General features: G+C 40.9%; 3 protein-coding genes across 3 annotated transcripts; all 3 read left to right on the forward strand.

Moving 5' to 3' along the window:
* Positions 1-7,137: 7,137 nt before the first annotated feature.
* On the forward strand, positions 7,138-7,530 carry LOC148786593 (uncharacterized). The gene has a single exon (XM_088886187.1). It carries the CDS (start codon positions 7,138-7,140, stop codon positions 7,528-7,530), a length of 393 nt encoding a protein of 130 aa, XP_088742313.1.
* A 1,212-nt stretch (positions 7,531-8,742) lies between these two features.
* Positions 8,743-10,187, forward strand: LOC148786594 (uncharacterized). Its single transcript, XM_088886188.1, has 5 exons — positions 8,743-9,054; positions 9,106-9,217; positions 9,427-9,602; positions 9,681-9,827; positions 9,912-10,187. The coding sequence occupies exons 1-5, from the start codon at positions 8,743-8,745 to the stop codon at positions 10,185-10,187; spliced, it is 1,023 nt and encodes a 340-aa protein (XP_088742314.1).
* A 117-nt stretch (positions 10,188-10,304) lies between these two features.
* On the forward strand, positions 10,305-10,676 carry LOC148786595 (uncharacterized). The gene has a single exon (XM_088886189.1). It carries the CDS (start codon positions 10,305-10,307, stop codon positions 10,674-10,676), a length of 372 nt encoding a protein of 123 aa, XP_088742315.1.
* The last annotated feature ends 8,827 nt before the right edge of the window (positions 10,677-19,503 follow it).

A 19,503-nucleotide genomic window follows, 5' to 3' on the forward strand; every position in this document is an offset into this window, starting at 1 on the left:
CTTTCCGTCGGAGACCTAGCTGTGCCCGATTATTGATGTTTCCACCTCTCTCCGGCCACTAAACCACCAGATGCCCCCCACCCCCTTCCTTTTGAATTGAAACACACATATCAGAAGCAAAATTATTAAAAAGAATGTCAAAAAATATTAAAATTGGCGTGAATCTCAAACCTTTAAAGATTTGAGTAGCACCGCAGTGCTGGCTTGTTTTAAAAAAAATTAAGTTCAAAGTCATCGCCAGACCAAATTATGGTGACTTGGTTATTAAAATAAAAATTTGATTTGATGTCACCGCGATTTGGCCTTGCAGTGACATGATTTTAACAAAAAAAAAAAAATTAGGTTGACTGTCACCGCGTTCTCTAATCGTGGTAACAGTCAACCTACAACAACACCATCAACACGTTTTCAGAAGCAGGCTAAAAGCAACACCTTTTTCAGCAACTTTTTTGACGCTGCTGCTAAAAGCAGCTGTGCCACAGGTAAATTATTTCCCGACATCGTGACTTTTTATTGCGGTTTTGTTTTCTATAAAACTCGAACTCTATTCCCACATTCTCATTTATAACACATAACAATGAAGCCATTTTTGTACGTTCATGAAGCCATCTCTCGCATTCTTCTCAAATTCTGTCACTTTTTATTTGAAGATTTACGATTGAAAAAGCGTAGAGTAAGTTACTATAAAATTTTTGATTTTGATGTGTATTTTATCTTGTTGTGAAGATTTGACGGAGCAAAACACCGTTGATACTGTTATACATTTTGGAGGTCAACAAATTAATTCAAATGGTTTTGTAAGTTACTATCGTCCTCCACTCAAATTTATGCAAACTTCTCGTAGTATTACATTTGCTGAGTTAGAATTAATTTTGTATGAAGAAATTGAATTTGATATGAATGATTTTAAGTTGCGTACATTTTTTAAATACATAACATTTAATTTTGGATAAAGGAGGGAGATGTTGTTGGCAGTTAAAAAGGACCGAGATATGCAATTTTTTTGAAGACAAAAAATGGATATGTATCTATTTATATTTTTGTCGAAGTAGAGAAAGTTTTTAAAAATATTGTACCAGATGACTCGGCTGTTGCTGAGTGGGGATAACGCACGACTGCCGAGTTTGCCCATAGTAACTCAAGAAATGGGGAGGTTTGGTATTAATGAAGATTATGCAGGACCATGATCATATGTAGGTCCATCTGCATATGCAAGTCCATCAGATATGTAGGTCCATCTGCATATGCAAGTCATCGGATTATGCGGGTCCATCGAATACAATGAACAATACGCCGAGCCTGAAGCCGATAGTTTGTTAAACACTGAGCAAACAGACTTAAAATCAGATGAGGTTAAAGTAGAGGGCCAGGTTGATAATAATCATGACGATGATAGTGATGTAACCATACCAATTATGATAGATGTTCTTGGTGATAATATAGATGGGTCAATATGCCAACTACAATACCAATTTGATTTGAACATGCTTGCCATCCCTGACCAAACTAACCTATACCCGGTTATTCTATTTTTGAGCACAAGAAATCTAGAAGAACATGCTGACTCGGTCACTATCCTACTAGTAACTAGGGTAATTTTTAAGACTTAAAAGCTGGAGAGCTAGCCAACGGAATGATTTTTAAAATTAAGGACCATTTGAAAGCAAGTGTACAAGATTATTCGTCTGATTTGGAAGACGAGAATACCGAGTGGTGGAGAGCAAATCAAAATTGTGGAAAGTTGCTTGCAAAATGATGAAGAGACTAGGTGCAATTGGATGCTAAGAGGGATATTCAAATCAAACGTGGGATTATTTAAAATTACCAAATATGGCGGACCACATACATGCTTGATGAATGAGATTTCTATTGACCATGGTAACTCATGAAAGAGTATGATTGAAACACATTTGATTGGTATGGTTAGTCAAGACCCATCATGTAATATAAAATATGTGCAGCAGATTGTAAAAGATAGATTTGGTTTTGAGATCTCATATCATAAGGCGTGGAAGACTTTGAAAGCAGATAGAGAACAAGTAAATTGTACTTGGGAGAGTTCTGTTTAGAAATTGCCTAGATATATGGTGGCATTGCAAAAATGGGATCTGGGGACCGTTGTGTAGTGGTTACATCTGGACACAGACAGACCGAGGCAACACATGTTGAATTTCGTTTTTCGGGCTTTTAAACTATGCATTGAGGGATTTCGCCATTGTCGAGACATTATAAGTGTAGACGAACTCATTTGTACATGAAGTACAAGCATAAACTGCTGGCAGTAATAACTTTAGATACAAATCAACAGGTACTGCCATTAGCGTTCGCTCTCATGGATGAAGAATCACTTGCATCATGGAGATGATTCCTAGAAATGCTTTCCAAATATCTGCTATTAGGTGAGGATGACAGAGTTTGTCTAATTTCAGACCGACACAGTGGTTTAATCAATGTTATCAATCATGTTCCATCATTCAAATTTCCTTGCGGGGTTCATTGGTTCTATTTACGTCATGTGTGTTCGAATTTTAAGAATAAATTCAAGAACATCTAGTCGATAGAATAATGGAAGAAATCAAAGCATTGAACGAGGAAGCATATAATTAGCTGGGGAGAATTGATAAGACCCAATAGACGTTATCGCATGATGGTGGTTGGAGAATTGGTATCCTAACTACAAACATGTCAGAGTGTACGAATGGAGTATTAAAAGGTGCCAGATGCTTACAAATAATGACTATTGTGCATATAATGTTATCCCACTCAGTGCAGTATTTCATGCAGCGTGCAATACGTTGTAACCGTATGATAACTGCAAATCAACAATGGGCTGATTTTGCTTTTAGATTATTCGAGGCTCGACAGGCTGAGGCTTTTCACAACTCTAGTACTACCCCCAATGCCACATGTGGCCGTCTTCTGTTTCGTCCGGGCAGATTATCCTCTCTTTGGTCACTGGGCGTGTTCAACTCAGTGCCTTCGAATGACATTGGTGATGTCCTATAATGTCTTCGTACTTCTAGATTTACATTATGTGTATAATCTTCTCCGACAAATCACTTGTATGAAATGTTAGCAAATTGACCTGTCGGATTATACACATTTGATGGAGCATCGGGAATGTAAAAACTAGATGGATCAGCCTTTAGGTCAATACTTAATGGACCAGCCTCTATGTAAACATTAGATGGCCCAGCCTCTGCATAAACACTTGATGGACTGGCCTCTGTGAATGCGCTGACACGAGCTGTTTCAGCTGGTACGACCCATACACTCGGATATCGTGTATTGAAAAAGTTTATAAGTTCACATCCAATTGCACGGACTCGCTTTCAAGTTTCTCATGATTGGTGATCATCTCCGGGATTGTCACAGTCTATCACGAGTTGTTCCATTCTGTTATACTGGTAAAAAATATTGTATTCGATTAAACATTATATGTTCTTAAAATAATTGAACAATAAAAAGTACAAAGTGCTTACCACATATTCCCAATTGCGAGTGTCAGTTGGTCGATATCCAGGCGTGTTCGTTGACACTATATTATGTGAAATTTTTGAACCCAAGTGGTTAGGTGATACCAGTTCATATAGTCAGAAACGGTATCACGACCGCCCACAATAACGGGCCCCACCACCACCATTGATTGCATATCTTTCCATTGTGCAATGTAGTCCAACTAAAACGCTGCCCAATTTACGTCATGATGTCCCCGCCAATCTATTGTGTGCAGATGACGTTCACTTACCAGTGGATTTAAGGGGATGTCTTGCACATAGCCAAAATGGCAGAAAACCTGCTCCTGGTGATGGTTTCCATCAGCAAATAATGAATCAATGGATAGCATATATTTCACGGTGTGCTAGTTGCATAAAGGTGCAACAAACCCACATCTGGTGCATCACCATTATACGGAGACTAAATAAACTACAATATCATACAAGGGAATTAATATTTTTGGAGAAATATCCCATAAAAATACAGTATACGTAAAAAAAACAATCGAGAATAAGTATATATATCTATATAGATATATAGAAAAAAATGTAAGCAACCCCCTTGTGATATCACAAATGAGCAAATTACCCCCTTGTGAAAAAATAAATAGCGATTTACCTCCCTATATTTTTTAAAATACAACAATTTACCCCCCTATGATTTTTAAAATGAAGCAATCTACCTCCCTATATAAGGAGGTAAATTGCTTCATTTTAAAAAGTATAAGGAGGTAAATTGCTATATTTTTTTCATAGGGGGGTAATGTGCTCATTTTTAATATGACAGGGAATAAATTGCTATTCACCCTAAATATATATAACTATCTCTAGTTGCTATTGTCACAAGATTCTGAATTGTAGCCAATGCCGATAACATGACAGCTGAAACAAAAGATTTATTTTTAGTTGGTGAATTGATCTCTGGTTGGAATAAGAGTGAGAGATATAAGAACTATACTTTTGATCCCGTGTATAATATATCATGTTTCTATATAATATTGTGCATGTGATTATTAGACATGAATGGAGGTCTATTCATACTATACGTAAGGTGATATTCTGTAGAATGATCTCCTAAAATTTCGTAGGAGATGAATAAGTGATGTTCAAGTATATTTTATAAGCAATAAGGTCCAATGAAAGAGAAAGGTGACAAATTTTAAATTTATTTGGAGGATCCCCTTAATTTTGACATGTTTTCTCTTGTTTTCAACAAGTAAGTTGTTGTTGCCGCTTCTTTAATTTTGTTAATTTTGGAAATTTTGTTCTAGATATGTATGTGTTTTTTCTGCTTTCTTAAATTATTGGAACTGACTGATCCATTTATTTGATCAATTGTTTCAGTTGTCAGTATCTAGCTAACTGCGCTTGTCAAAGTTATAGTCTTATGAGCAGTGATAAGGATGTCACAAGGAAAAGCTGGCTAAAACGAGACTTTGTTGATTGGTCGCATACGAGGTCGCGGATTGGCATAGAAGGAGAACATTAACGAGATCGCAGGATGAGGTCACAGGGTCGCGTGAGACGCATTGTGGCTTGATGACGTCTCAAATCGAGCCCAGGGGATCCGGATCCGACCCGTAATATTTATCGGACAGGTGTCCATTGAAGAAGGAGCTTAGTCACTGCATGGGTGAGCACAGAGCTGACACCTGTTCCGCAAGCGGGTCCCATCCTCCATTACCTATAAATACCCCAAGTCCCCACTGAGAGAAGGTACACTGTCTTTACGCACTTATATTTTAGATCGCCAAATTTTACCTTCGATCTCAGTATTTGACTTAGGCATCGGAGCATCATCGTCGGGATGATCCCGACTAGCTCTGTTTTGTTTTCAGATAACAGGTCCAACTCGGTGACGTGGGTGGTCAAGATCATTGGTCAATGTCAAATGTGATCGAGGTGGATCAGTTTGGCGCCGTCTGTGGGAAAGATTTTGGAGATAAAACATAAACCTTAAAACATGGAGAGATCAGAAGGTGGTAGGCGAGCAATCGAGGAAACCCCGAGGGCGGGGAATGACAGAATAGTCCAACTTACACAAGGAGAATTACAACGAATGATGGAGGAAGCTAGCAGAACTGCCATCTTAGCATACGAAAGAAGAACACAACATGTTGAGAACGAAACTACCCGGCGAAGGGTAGTACAAGAAAGAGAAACCGAACGGGTTTCTAAGGGGATGAGCAGGAGAGCCCCCGAGAGGAGGCGTGCGGTCGCCCCTTCCGAAGTGGGGTCTAGTTCACAGATGGGATGGCGGAGACGAGAACCCGCGATCTCGAGAGCGGATGTTGACAGTGTAGGGAGACAGATCCATATGCTGGGGAAACAGATTGATGACTGAAGCGGAGGGGAGAATTAGTCACTCAGAACAAGCATTCACCATTCTGTAATAGGATTCTGAGTGAGGTCGTGAATGCAGCTTTCAAAATGCCGGATTTGCCCAAATATGACGGTTTGAAGGACCCACAAGAGCATGTGTCCGCTTTTGATCTAGTGATGAATCTTTACGGACAAACGGACTCTATTAAAGCGAAACTGTCTGTGACTACCTTAACAGGGAAGGCACAAGAGTGGTTTACAAGTTTGCCGGCGGGTAGTATTGAATCACACGAACAGTTGGTACAAAAATTCGTTTTCAATTTTGCTAGCAAGAGGAAACAAAAAAGGTCAGCGACCTATCTATTCACTATCGGGCAAAAAGAAAATGAGACCTTAAAAAATTTTATGGGCAGATTTAATAATGAGACTCTAGAGGTCCAAGATTTAAGGATTGATATGATGGTAAGCATCCTTATTCACGGGTTGAAAAAAGGACCATTCGCCTCAGCTCTGGCAAGAGACCCGTCGACCAATGTTGAACAATTGATGCGCTTGGCGCAAATATATATTAACGAGGAGGAAATGAATACGATGAAGGACGGAGAATGGATGGGTAATGTGAGGACCCGCGATGAGGATCACAGGAAAGATGTGAAGCAGGTTGATCGAGGTCGAGATCCTTCCTACCGACCGAAATACCACCGATATACACCTTTGAATACGACCCGAACCAAGGCGCTATTGACGGTGGAAAAATCTGATATGTTGAAGTGGCCCCATCACACGAGGTTCACACCGGCCAAGAAATTTTCCAGCAGGTATTGCAAATTTCATCGAGAGAGAGGGCACGATATAGAAGAATGTTATCAGCTAAAAGATGAGATAGAGAGGTTAATCAGACAGGGTTATTTTAAGGAACTGGTATTGAAATGTCGGGCAGACAACCATGTCATCAAAAGGACGGTCTAGAAGCCCCGACAGGAGGCAGGATAAAGGCAAAGGTGTGCTAAAAGAGGCCAATCCTGGAAACAATGCGCCTGTGAAAGGTGTAATTTACACGATCGCAGGAGGACCAGGAGGGGGTGATTCTAGAAGATCCAGAAAGCGGCAAAGTAGAAATGACCAGAGAAGCCAACTGATAGCAAACATCGAGCCGGGGGAGGAAATAACATTTGGGAGTAAGGATAGGGCTAACGAAGGGGGATTGCAGAATGACCCAATGGTAGTCAAGTTCGACATCGCAAACTTCATTGTGCATAAAGTACTGATAGACAATTGAAGCTCGGCGGATATCATTTTGAAAGATGTATTCGAAAAAATGGGATTGGAGAACGCCAGATTAGAACCAGTGCGAACTCCATTGGTCGGGTTCGGGTGTAGCGAGATCGCACCCTTAGGTACCCTCGACTTGCCTGTTTCGATGGGAGATGAACCGCGCAAGAAAACATTGATGGTCAAATTCCTAGTAGTGGATACCCCGTTTGCATACAATGTAATCCTAGGAAGGCCAGCACTCAACTCTTTCGGAGCAGTAGTTTCCACTTATCATCTGAAGATGAAATTCCCGACTAATGCAGGGGTAGGAGAAGTCAGGTGTGATCAGGAAGAGGCGAGAAAATGTTACAATCTGTCCCTGAAAAAGGGCGAAAATGCTAACAAGAGGAAGAGATTGGAGGTCGATGAAGAAAACAATGAGGTACCTAGTGAATAGATTCAGAGAATACAGCCGGTGGAGGGTCACAAGATAGTGGAGGTAATACCAGGCGACTCATCCAAAACCACCCGAATTGGGTCACAGTTGAGCGAGCAGTTGGAAACTATGACGGTCTCGTTGCTAAGAAAAAATGCCGATGTTTTCGCATGGAGCTCGTCTGATTTTGTGGGTGTAGCGCCAGAAGTGATTGTTCACTGGCTAAACGTAGACCCCACCATGCGACCTGTGCAACAGAAAAAGAGAATTTCAGCATGGAGAAAAATCAGGTGATCAGAGAAGAAGTGGAAAGACTGCTGAACACCGGATACATTACTGAAGTCCAATATACAGATTGGTTATCCAACGTTGTGGTAGTGCCTAAACCGGGAGGGAAGTGGAGAGTTTGTATCGACTTCACGGACTTGAATAAGGCGTGTCCAAAAGATCCATATCCACTTCCTCGAATTGATGCATTGGTGGACTCAACCGCAGGATATGAGCTATTCTCTATGATGGATGCTTATCAAGGCTACCATCAAATTTTCATGGCAGAAGAGGATCAGAATAAGACTTCATTCATGACGGAAAGGGGAATATATTGCTATAAGGTGATGCCCTTCGGGCTAAAGAATGCAGGGGCCACATACCAGCGCCTAGTGAACAAGATGTTTAAAGATCAGATTGGGAGAACTATGGAAGTTTATGTTGACGATATGCTGGTAAAGAGCTCGAGGTCGTAGGATCATATAGTTTATCTTGAACAAACCTTCGCGACGCTCAGGAAATTCAGAATGAAGTTGAATCCGATGAAATGCACCTTCGGAGTTGTCGGGGGAAAATTTCTGGGCTATCTAGTCAGTGAACGTGGAATCGAGATGAATCCCGAGAAGATAGAAGCAATATTGAAGCTAAAGTCGCCAACCACCATCAAAGAGGTCCAAAAACTTAATGGTAAGCTCGCTTCCCTTAGCCGTTTTATTTCTAAATCCTCGGATAGAAATCTTCCTTTCTTTAAGGTGTTAAGGAAAAACCAAGAATTTTGAGTGGACGGATGAGTATGAACAAGCGTTTCAAGATTTAAAAACATACCTGCGCTCACCACCGCTACTAGCAAAATTGAAAGGAAATGAGGTGTTATATGTATACCTGGCCGTCTTGGAGAATGCAGTCAGTTCGGCATTGGTTAGGGAAGAAGGTTGGGTGCAGAGTCCAATATATTATGTAAGCAAGATGTTGCAAGGAGCGGAGAAAATGTATGCGCAAATCGAGAAGCTAGCACTTGCGCTTATTGTGACGGCCCGCAAACTGCGACCTTATTTCCAGGGTCATCACATAGTCGTCCTAACCAATCATCCGCTCCGTAATGTACTGGCGAGACCAGAAGCCTCGGGTAGGCTTGTGAAGTGGGCGGTAGAGCTGGGGGAATTTGATATTGAATGTCAAGCTCGTACGGCATTGAAAGGACAAGTATTAGCAGACTTCATGGTCGACCTCGCCGGCGAACCTGAGATCGAGCCTGGACTGGATAAGTGGATGTTACATGTGGACTGATCCTCTAATGCGGGAAATGGGGGAATTGGGATATTGATATAGGGTCCGAAAAACGTGGAGATCGAGGTCGCGGCACGATTATCTTTTTCGGTCACCAATAATGAAGCTGAGTATGAAGCCCTTATCATGGGATTGGAGCTGTCGCTGGAAGCAGGTGCGAAAGATCTGGAAGTCTTCACAGACTCGCAACTTGTTGCTTTACAGATAGAAAGCACTTACAAGACCAAAGAAGAGCGCATGATATTATACCACACCAAAGCGAAATCCATAATGGCCAAATTTAACAAGTGCCAGGTGCATCAAATCCCACGACACGAGAATGACAGAGCCGATTCATTATCGAAGTTTGGGCTACTTTGACAGGAATTAGAGATCGCAAGATTACTGTGATGGTCAAAGAAACATTTGTGATCGCCTTGGGGGTTGATGTTAATATGGCGGACGAAAAGCCATCATGGAAGGATGAAATCGTGCGATACTTGAGGGAAGGGATTTTACCGACTGATTCCATTGCTGCACGGAGGTTGAAAGCAAGAGCGGTTCGTATCACATTAGTTGACGAACAGTTATACAAGAGGACCATAGAAGGACCACTGTTGAAATGTCTTGATCCGTAGAGAGCTGAATACGTAATGAGGGAAATTCATGAAGGGAGTTGTGCAAATCACTCTGGGGGAAGGTCACTGGCTCAAAAGGTTATCAGACAAGGGTATTTTTGGCCAACCTTGGTGAAGGATACGAAGGAATTGGTCAAGAGGTGTGAGGTCTGTCAAAAATTTGCAGTGCAGATCCATGCACCTACGACCCAGATGGAACCGATTAAGATCGCTTGTCCCTTCGATCAATAGGGGATAGATATCTTAGGACCTTTCCCCACCGCGCGATCTCAGAAGAAATTTATTGTAGCCGTGGAGTATTTTTCTAAATGGGTAGAAGCAGAGGCTGTAGCTAAGGTGACAGAGGGGAACATGATCGAGTTCATATGGAAGAACATCATATGCCGATTTGGGGTCCCTAGAATTTTAATTTCAGATAATGGCGCCCAATTTCAAGGGAAGAAGATTATGAGTTGGTGCAAAGAACTGAAGATCCAGCAAAACTTCACTGCAGTGGGGCACCCCTAGTCAAATGGACAGGTCGAGGTCGTTAATAGAACCATCCTTCAGCACTTGAAAACGAGACTAAGTTCTAAAGGGTCATGGTTGGATGAATTACCTGGAGTCTTGTGGGCATACCGGAGCATGCCTAAGTCCTCAACAGGTGAAACTCCTTTTTGCCTTGTATATGGTACTGAAGCTCTTATTCCTGCAGAGATAGGCGAGGAATCACATCAAGTAACTATGTATGACCCTACAACCAATCGCGATGAACGCTTGCTGGACTTGGAGGTGATTGAAGAAAAAAGAGAGGTCGCATATGCGAAAATGCTGCATCATAAGGGCTTAATGATGAAAAGTTATAACAAGAGATTGAAGCCCAGACAATTTCAAGTTGGAGACCTCGTTCCGAAGAAAGTGGAGGTGGTGTCAAAGCACGTAGGGAAGCTCGAACCGGGCTGGGAAGGACCCTATAAAGTTACGGAGATCAAACGGAGAGGCACCTACCACCTGTAGGATATGGAGGGTCGAGATCTACCCAGGCCGTGGAATGTTCAAAACTTGAAAAGATTTTATGCATAGTTGTGAACCTGTGAAAGGTCATGTTCGCATGTAAATAGAGATCGCTTTTGTACCTGAGAAAGGTCAAGTTTGAGGTTGATGAAAAATCATGTACATTGTATCTGAAAAAGATCGCTTGCGTATATAAACATTATGTTCTCTCCTTTACAACTTATCTTGTTAAGCATTTAGTTTGTCTAATCCTGGAATCTGCAAAAGATCACAAGATCTGAAAAAGATCATTCGATCTGGAAAAGATCGTTCGATCTGGAAAAGATCGTAGAATCTGCAAAAGATCACAAGATCTGAAAAAGATCATTCGATCTGGAAAAGATCGCAGGACCTGTGAACGATCACTCGTTCTAAAAAAGAACCTGCGCAAGTTGCGAGAATAAAAGAGTTCGCATGATCGTGCACGCTTTAAAATCTTCATGACATGACTAACATTTCATTGTTGTCTAACACAAATATTCAAAGGCAACCATTCGCGCATTCAGTGAATAATTAGAAGAGTTGTTATACACTGAATTGTTGAAGTTGATAAACATAGCAAAAATTCCAAAAGTCATTACAGAGTGTATGGCCAAAATATGATTGTTTCTCTAACCCTGTGTCTATACAAAAAATTCTCAAAAGTATTTGCAGAGATGCAGGTCACAAGGTCAGATGGTCGAGCTCATTCATCCATGGCCTCCACCTCATCCATCAGGCTCGCGAACTCGGTTCCTTCAATTTGAGGAGAGGGGTCTACAAGATTTGGCTGGAAGTTCTCATCTACAAAGGGATTAAGCCTATTCTGATCAAACCCTTCAGCAAATGCCTCCAACTTATTAGCTTGAGCCTTACACTTGTCAAAGCCCTGTGTCATGTAGATGCTCGCCTTGATCTCAACCGCAGTATCGAAGACCGGAGTCTTCAAGAAATCTCGGGCTCCTTCCAGCCTAGCACTGCGAACTCGAGCATCGAACTCAGCAGAGTTCAAGAACTCCTACTGGCCTTCTGTGCGACCTTGAATGAGACCTGCTTCTTGACCAGCAGAAAAGCCAGACCTTTGGCCCTCTTCACGCGCCCTGGCGACCTCCGCACTATGGGATTCCATGATCTCCTTCAGCCGAGCGACCTCCGCCTCGAGACCAGCCTTCACCTCATCAAAACGCCGATGTTCCTCTCCCCACTCCTTCTCTTTTGCCCGAGAGTCATTTCGGATTTAACGGTATTTTTCTTGGGCTTCCTGGCGACGCTTGCGGAGGACGGTACATTTTAATGATAGCGATCGCATGAAGGAACTTGCCTGCAGAGATGGTACATCGAGTCAAAAGAGTAAAGAAGTTAGGCTAGATACGGAGGTCGAAGCAATTACCTGTGCCAAGGCGTAGGCACCATACTGCTCCAGTCGAGGATAGGGGTAGGAGAGAAGTACAGCTTGGTCACGGGGCAGGTTGGTGTGCTTGTAGATCTCGTAGGACTCCTGCCCGGCTTCACTGTTCAGAATGGTGCTGTGGTCTGAGACTTTCCAATGAGGTGCTAGTCGAGCCCCAGTCAGTTCCGCCGACTTCTGAGATTCTGTCCGATGAGTGGCAAGGGCAGACAACTCCCACTCCTCGACCTCCTTCAAACTCTTCAAATTTTCATCCTCCACAACTCGAGCGACAGCAAACTCCTCCTCAGATCGCCTGTGAAAATGTGGCCTCCCATGCTTAGACTTCAAAGGCGATCTGTGCTTACGCTTCCAATGATGGCTAGGACCAGCAGCTTCGCCCTCGACCTGCGAGCCGACCATCTCAATGCTGGGGGAAGCACCCCGAACTGGAAGAGGGGGGAGGTCGTGAGGCTGGACCTCCTCGCTCCCGATGTTGATCGGAGTGCCCGGCCTTTGCATGTCAGCTGTTGGGGTGGCCGAGGTGTTAGGATCGGGTCGCTGAGGAGTAGCGCGACCTGGAGCCCGATCATGTGGAGGACTGGATTGAACCTGTTCGCGAGCAGCTTGCTCCCGTCGAGCTTGAGCACGCTGAGTCAGACGACCCAACATAACTTTGGTCTCTACAATTTTGCAACCTAAAAAAGTTAGCGAAGGAAGAAAAAAGAAAACTGGCAGAGAGGATAGTAAATCACCTAACGACCCGGTGATGGGTACAGAGGCACGTGATAGATGCGCGAGACAGAAAATCTCTTCAGTCAGCAACTTATTTGGAAAAAATGGGTTAGAAGCGAGACATTGATCAAATCAACGTCTAGACCCTCTCCTTCGGTAACTGGTTCGGGTTTATCTACAGACCATTTGAGAGTGAAGGGCCATTCTTGACCAGGTGGAGGTCGCACGAGGATGAAGCGATCCTTCCAGGGACCAGTATTGGACTTAAGAGGCTCTAGATATTTACATTGTCTACGGAAAGTGAGGTAGAAGAAACCCCTATTGGCCGACCTAGTGGAGGTGGTGAAAGAATAGACCGATCAAAAATTATCAAAACTGGGGTCGAGGTCGAAAGCTCGCATTATTATGACGAAGAGTACAATGTGGCTAATGGAATTAGGGGATAACTGCATAGGATTCAATCTTAATTCCCTAAGTATGCGAGCTACAGGGGGAGCTAAAGGCAATCGCAGACCGGCCTCGAAGTGGCCAATCGACAGAGTACAAAAACCCTTGGGGGGTGTGTGCATGCGATCAAAAGAACGGGGGATCAAGACTTCGAAATCATGCGGGATGAAATACTTTTCCTTTATTTGGGAAATGGACTGTTTCACTCTGCTCACAATACCAATCCAAGGGCTATTATCTAGAGATTGTTGGTACCTAACATACCTAGGGGTCTCATCGTCAGATGGGTTATTGGAAGGATTCGACCTAGACCTCGACCTAGACCTAGACCTAACTACAGAAGGACCCTCATGTTGTTCATGCAAAGGGGAAGTCGCAGAAATAGAAAAGGAAAAGCTCGAGTTAATGGAAGACATGGTACCTTGTTAAGATCGAAGAGGCAGGTCGCTGGGAATCTGGCAACGATCTCGAGGGCGAAAGTGATGGAGCAGGTGAATTTTGAAAGGGAGAGGTATATATAGGCCACTGTGTCGAAAGACGCGCCCTGCTGAAACGAGCGGATGGAGGGCAAGTGGCGCTTCGGTGCTCGAGCCACCCGTTGGATGGATGACGCATGGCGCTTCATCAACACGACAATTAGGGTTAATGTAGCAGGACCTTTCAGCTTCCGATTCTGGATAATGGTGCATATACAATTTTGACCCTCAGGTACAACACTGCATCAAACACGCGACCCTACGAAGATTTCTTTCGACCTAAATTGAAAGAGATATACTTCTTCCCAATGCAATAAATTATATTTGAAAGAAGTGGGGGAATTATTATTATAAGGATGTCACAAGGAAAAGGTGGGTAAAACGAGACTTTGCTGATTGGTCGCATACGAGGTCGCGGATCGGCACAGAAGGAGAACATTAATGAGATAGCAGGATGAGGTCACAGGGTCGCGTGAGATGCATTGTGGCTTGATGACGTTTCAAATCGAGTCCAGGGGATCCGGATCCGACCCGTAATATTCATCGGACAGGTGTCCATTGAAGAAGCAGCTTAGTCACTGCATGGGTGAGCACGGAGCTGACACCTGTCCCGCAAGCGGGTCCCATCCTCCATTGCCTATAAATATCCCAAGTCCCCACTGAGAGAAGGTACACTATCTTTACGCACTTATATTTTAGATCGCCAAATTTTACCTTCGATCTCAGTATTTGACTTAGGCATCGGAGCATCGTTGTTGGGACGATCCCGACTAACTCTGTTTTGTTTCCAGATAATAGGTCCAACTCGGTGACGTGGGTGGTAGAGATCATTGATCAAGGTCAGACGTGATCAAGGCGGATCAAGCAGTACTGATGTTGATCAGTGCTTGATTTTGCAAATTTTGTAAAAGAGGATCTAACTTATATTTTCCATTGAAAGGGTGGATATAATGATGAAATCTTTGATTGACATTATAAATGAATTTCCCATTCTCATAGATGTTATTTTGATTAGAGTAGCTTATGTTTTCCTTAGTTATCAATTTGATACGACCCTTTATTTGCTATGGAGTGAATGAAGTATGAAATTCATTTAGCTTGAAAAGATTGTGTCTTTGATTAATTTCTTCCTAAGTTGATAGCTATAATTAGCTTATATTATCTTTTTTTATCAATCACAATAGATTTGGAGTATCTGATTAATAATATTATATATGTTCTCATCCCTAAATTCTTTCACAGGTCAAGTAGATTAACGAGACTCTAAGGTATCATTCTGTTGTTTGGAAGGGAAAATGAATACATTAGATTTAGCTGCAACGCACGTATATGAGGATGAACACGTTCGCAGACAAGCGGCGTTTTAAGATTTTGTTGATTTTTTATGAAGTATGAGCCATTGATTCCACATAATGGACTTTTTGGACTGGGCTCTTCAGGAACGAATTTTATGGTTTTCTTGTGCCAGTTTTCAAAGGGTCCGTGTGATTTTTTTTATTTTTTTTTTTGACAAAAAAGGCGACCCGACCCGAAAATCCAAGTGTGATAGAAATAGGTTCGGGTTGGGGCCTATAAATCACACATTGGGTATTTTTAGGATATGGGCATGGGAACGACCATTGACAGGTCTATTCATAATCAATTTAATGATATCATAAATTGGGCACGGAGAACAGATGGAAAAATCACTATTAAAATTGTTTATAAGTGGCTGTTAACAAGAAAAAAAAAATAACTAAAACCAATTTTTCCACACCTGGCTTGGTATACTACGTGGAATATTAAAATCCCTCCTAGCGTCCAACTCCATGCATGGCTTGTTCGATTGGGTGATCAAAAGCAAATTGAATTGGAAGTCTTGAGAACCATTAAAATAATATTTATTTAAACAATGTTGTCCTGATGAATATGGTAAGAATTTTCCATCGGCACACTGAAAGAATCGGTATGGCCCGGGAACAAGGTGGAAATGTGTAATAAAAAATTATTTAAAATGAATCAAAAGGGTGTTCCCGGGTGTTTGTCGAAAGCATAATAATAAATAAAATAAGCATGCTAGACATGTTGGTAAAGGATGAAACAAAAACATAAAAATACAACATGTAATTTTACCTTTTGTTTCTACCATGCATAGAACCCCTCTAATTTGGCCAGACCATACTAAGATATATAATTCCTTTTCTATTGCTAGATAAAATAAAGAACAAAAAGAAAAACAACTCCAATCTAACACTATTGTTTAAGGATTTTGGAATGTTTTATGTTCTTACTTGAATCCAATTCAATGTAGAACAAAAAGGAGAACAATTTTGGAGAGAAAAGAGAGTAAAACTTAGGTGCTGGTCATACATGATATGCGTATAATTTTGTATATTACATACAATTAAATTCAAAATTCGATAACTACCAAGTTTGGCTCCAAGGCAATCTATACACACACATGCATATAACCTTCAACCATGATGAAATAACGACTCCATTATTTTCATCATGGTGAGGAGTTTGAACTCCTTTTTAACTTGCTCCAACCTCCCTCAAATGGGCTAAGACTTCAAGTATGGACCGGACTTGATTTAATCAAATTAAATTAAGCCCAACCAAAATCCATTGGACAATAATTAATTAAATTAATTTTAGCCCAATTAGTCTAAAGATTCATTTAATCCAATTAAATAAATCTAAGCCCAAACTCTAATTAATTGATTCAATTAATTAATTAAGCCAAACTAAATAAATTAATCCAATTAATTTAAAGGTGTTAAGCCTAAAATTAATTAATTTTTGAGTCATCCATCAAATGGATTATTAAATAAATGATCCAATCATTTATATATTGTCCTTGAATTAATTTAATCCAATTAGGTCTAGGTCGGATCCTATACCCGACCTTACCCCCCAATCTCTCGAGTTGCCACTATGACCACAGGTTCATAAGGCGTGAAACCGTCTCCAAGTGCATAGGAGATACGTCCATCAAATACTGATAGGGGAAGGATCCTCTTGTTGAAACTCACCATCCTCACTACATATTCCGAGTTCACTAGACAAGACTTATGATGATTATGTTTGTGACACAATTACCTCTCTCGCACATCTAAAATACAGTCATGGCATGCACATGACTATCATGATTCCTCAAATCTGAGGACTACTCCTGTACCATTGAAACAAAGGATCCAAGTCATACAGATCGGCCTCCAAGGCTTCCATATGAAGATCCCGGCGAATCAGTTTAGTTGATTGGACACCTAGCCAATCAACCCACTAAGATCCCATCGACGCACCTCGTCTGTCACCAATGAAATGCGGAACTCATCAAATGAATGCGACTCTTAGTGCAAGTCTCCATAGGACACTCAATTCTCAATCTCGAGGTTCTCGATTTTGAACGTTTCAGACCCAACCCCTCGACAGTTGATTTCATGACCACCATCCAATGTGCGGTCCAACTGTATGGTCGTTAAATCATCTATGGTCTTTGTTGTGATATTCAAACAGATGTACAAAATAAGCATAACAAATAAAGAAGTCAATAAGTGAATACTCATTTATTCACTGTATAATAATTGCGTAATTAACGAGTATTGTCAAGACAGGTTGCATCCAGACCAATCTAATTGGCTTTCTAGTCAATTATCATAACATACCATTCGTCAATTTTTATCAAATAATATTAAATTGATGAATACGGTTATAATTTATCAAGTTGGAAGTGTATTTCATTATGCTTACCAATGATATTGAAAGGGTTTCAATGTCACAATGAAATGTCTACAGATCAAAAGGTTAAACCGTGGAGTTGGGTTGCACATAGATTTGGTAGCCATGAAACCAACTCCTGAGGGTCGATTCAAAATATTCTGAGTCAAGACCTCGAGATAGGACATGAGGGTCCTATAGAGACTTGCACTACGTATTGCAGCCATGTCTCATCGGCAGGGGGCGTAGATCGTGTGTGCAGTTTTAGTGATTTAGTTGGCAAGGTTATTGACTAACTGAATTGACTTACGGAAATCATCATATGGAAGCCTCCTAAGGTTTGGTCGATATGACTGGGATTCCAGATTCTGGTAGTACGAGATTAGTTCTCGGACTTGAGAAAACAAGACAGTCGCGTGCATATGAAGGTTGTATCTTGAATTTGGAGAGCGGTGACTATGGCGCAAAACATGGTCATCATAAACCTTATACCAGTGCAGTTAGAGTATGTAGCGAGGACGGTGGCAAAGATAGAATCTGTCCCCTGTCAGTCTATGACAGCGAGATCTCCTATGTGCTTTAAGATAGTTTAGACTCTTCAAGTCTATGTCGTACCGATTGATCGAGTAGGAAGGAATTTCGTACGAAGATCGGTAGAATAAATGCATCTCGAGTTTTAAGCATAGTTGCCTAGTCAAGGATGGGAACTGACGCCCAATTTTATACCCTAAACTAAGGCAGGAAAATGGTTGATAGTAGGACCGTACTCTTATAGACTCAGAGCCTAAATGTTTACGCCAACAATCACCTAGAATCAAGTGTCATGGACTATTGCTAGACGATCACCCATGATAATGAACATTTCTAGTTATGGATAATCAAAAATAATTAATTAAATTAGATCTAATTAATTATGTTGGTCATACGCACTCAAGCCAAGCTGAGGGTGAATTACAGGGTCACACACAAATCATTGTGGAGGTAATGGAATTAATTTGAAATTAAATCTAGAAGAAAAAATTAATTTAATTGGATCAAATTAATTCATGAAGAAAATAAATGATTGGATCATTTATTAGGATAATTCATTGGATGGCTAGCCCAAGAATTTAATTGATTGGGTTAATTTTATTTTGGGCTTAGCTTATTTAAAATATGCTTGAGCTAATTAAATTTCGGATTGCATTAATTAATTAATTAGTAGATGGGCTTGTTTAATTAATGAATGATGGAGAAGAGCTTAACTTGATTAGCTGGGCTAATTAATTGTTTGGACTTGATTAATAATTGAATTTATTAATTGAGTATATTAAAAAGGATCGCGTGGTACGGCCCGAGAACGTGCTAGCGGAAGCGATAAATAAAAATGCATAATAATAATTAATTAGCCTTTGATGTAGTATGAAAAATACGCAACAACATAATTTAAACATGCGAGGCTATGGTTTGGAAGATAAAAGTAGAAGCGAAAATTAAAGTTGAAATTTACCTCTTAATTTCAAGCTTCCAACCGGTTAGTTTAGTTGAACATTTACTCGAGATTCCAACCTAGGAATTTTCCAAAGATGATCCTCACCACACCAGAAAATGAGACCTCGATCCCTTTGCTAGAAAGAATCAATATCAAAGAAAAACTCATCCTTTAAGAATAATGGAGGGGGCAGCCGAATTTGGTGATGGAGGAGGAAGGTTTTTGTATTGTATTGTGTAATGAATTATTTCCCTAATAATCATACACAAAATATATGTATATACCTTGACTAGATAAACAATAATGTGTGTAGATACATTCTATTATCTAAAAGGTAACTCTTTAAATTTTTCCAAATAGAGAAGAGGCTAAATATGACCAAGCTAGCACATTCCAAATATGCAATTCTCTAGTCAACTTTTCCTCCATCAATTTTGCTAGTGGACCTTAATCATTAGGTTGATTTTATGTAAAATAAATTCAATGCCCAATAAATTTTAATTAAATTCAATTAATTAAGCTCACTAGGTATTTAAGTCAAATTAAATACTCAAGCCCAAATTGTCTCTTATTAGTTAATGAAATCCAATTCATTAA

This window comes from Sesamum indicum, linkage group LG10 (genome assembly GCF_026168435.1).
Source record: "Sesamum indicum cultivar Baizhima isolate 11 linkage group LG10, ASM2616843v1, whole genome shotgun sequence".
Taxonomy (NCBI): domain Eukaryota; kingdom Viridiplantae; phylum Streptophyta; class Magnoliopsida; order Lamiales; family Pedaliaceae; genus Sesamum; species Sesamum indicum.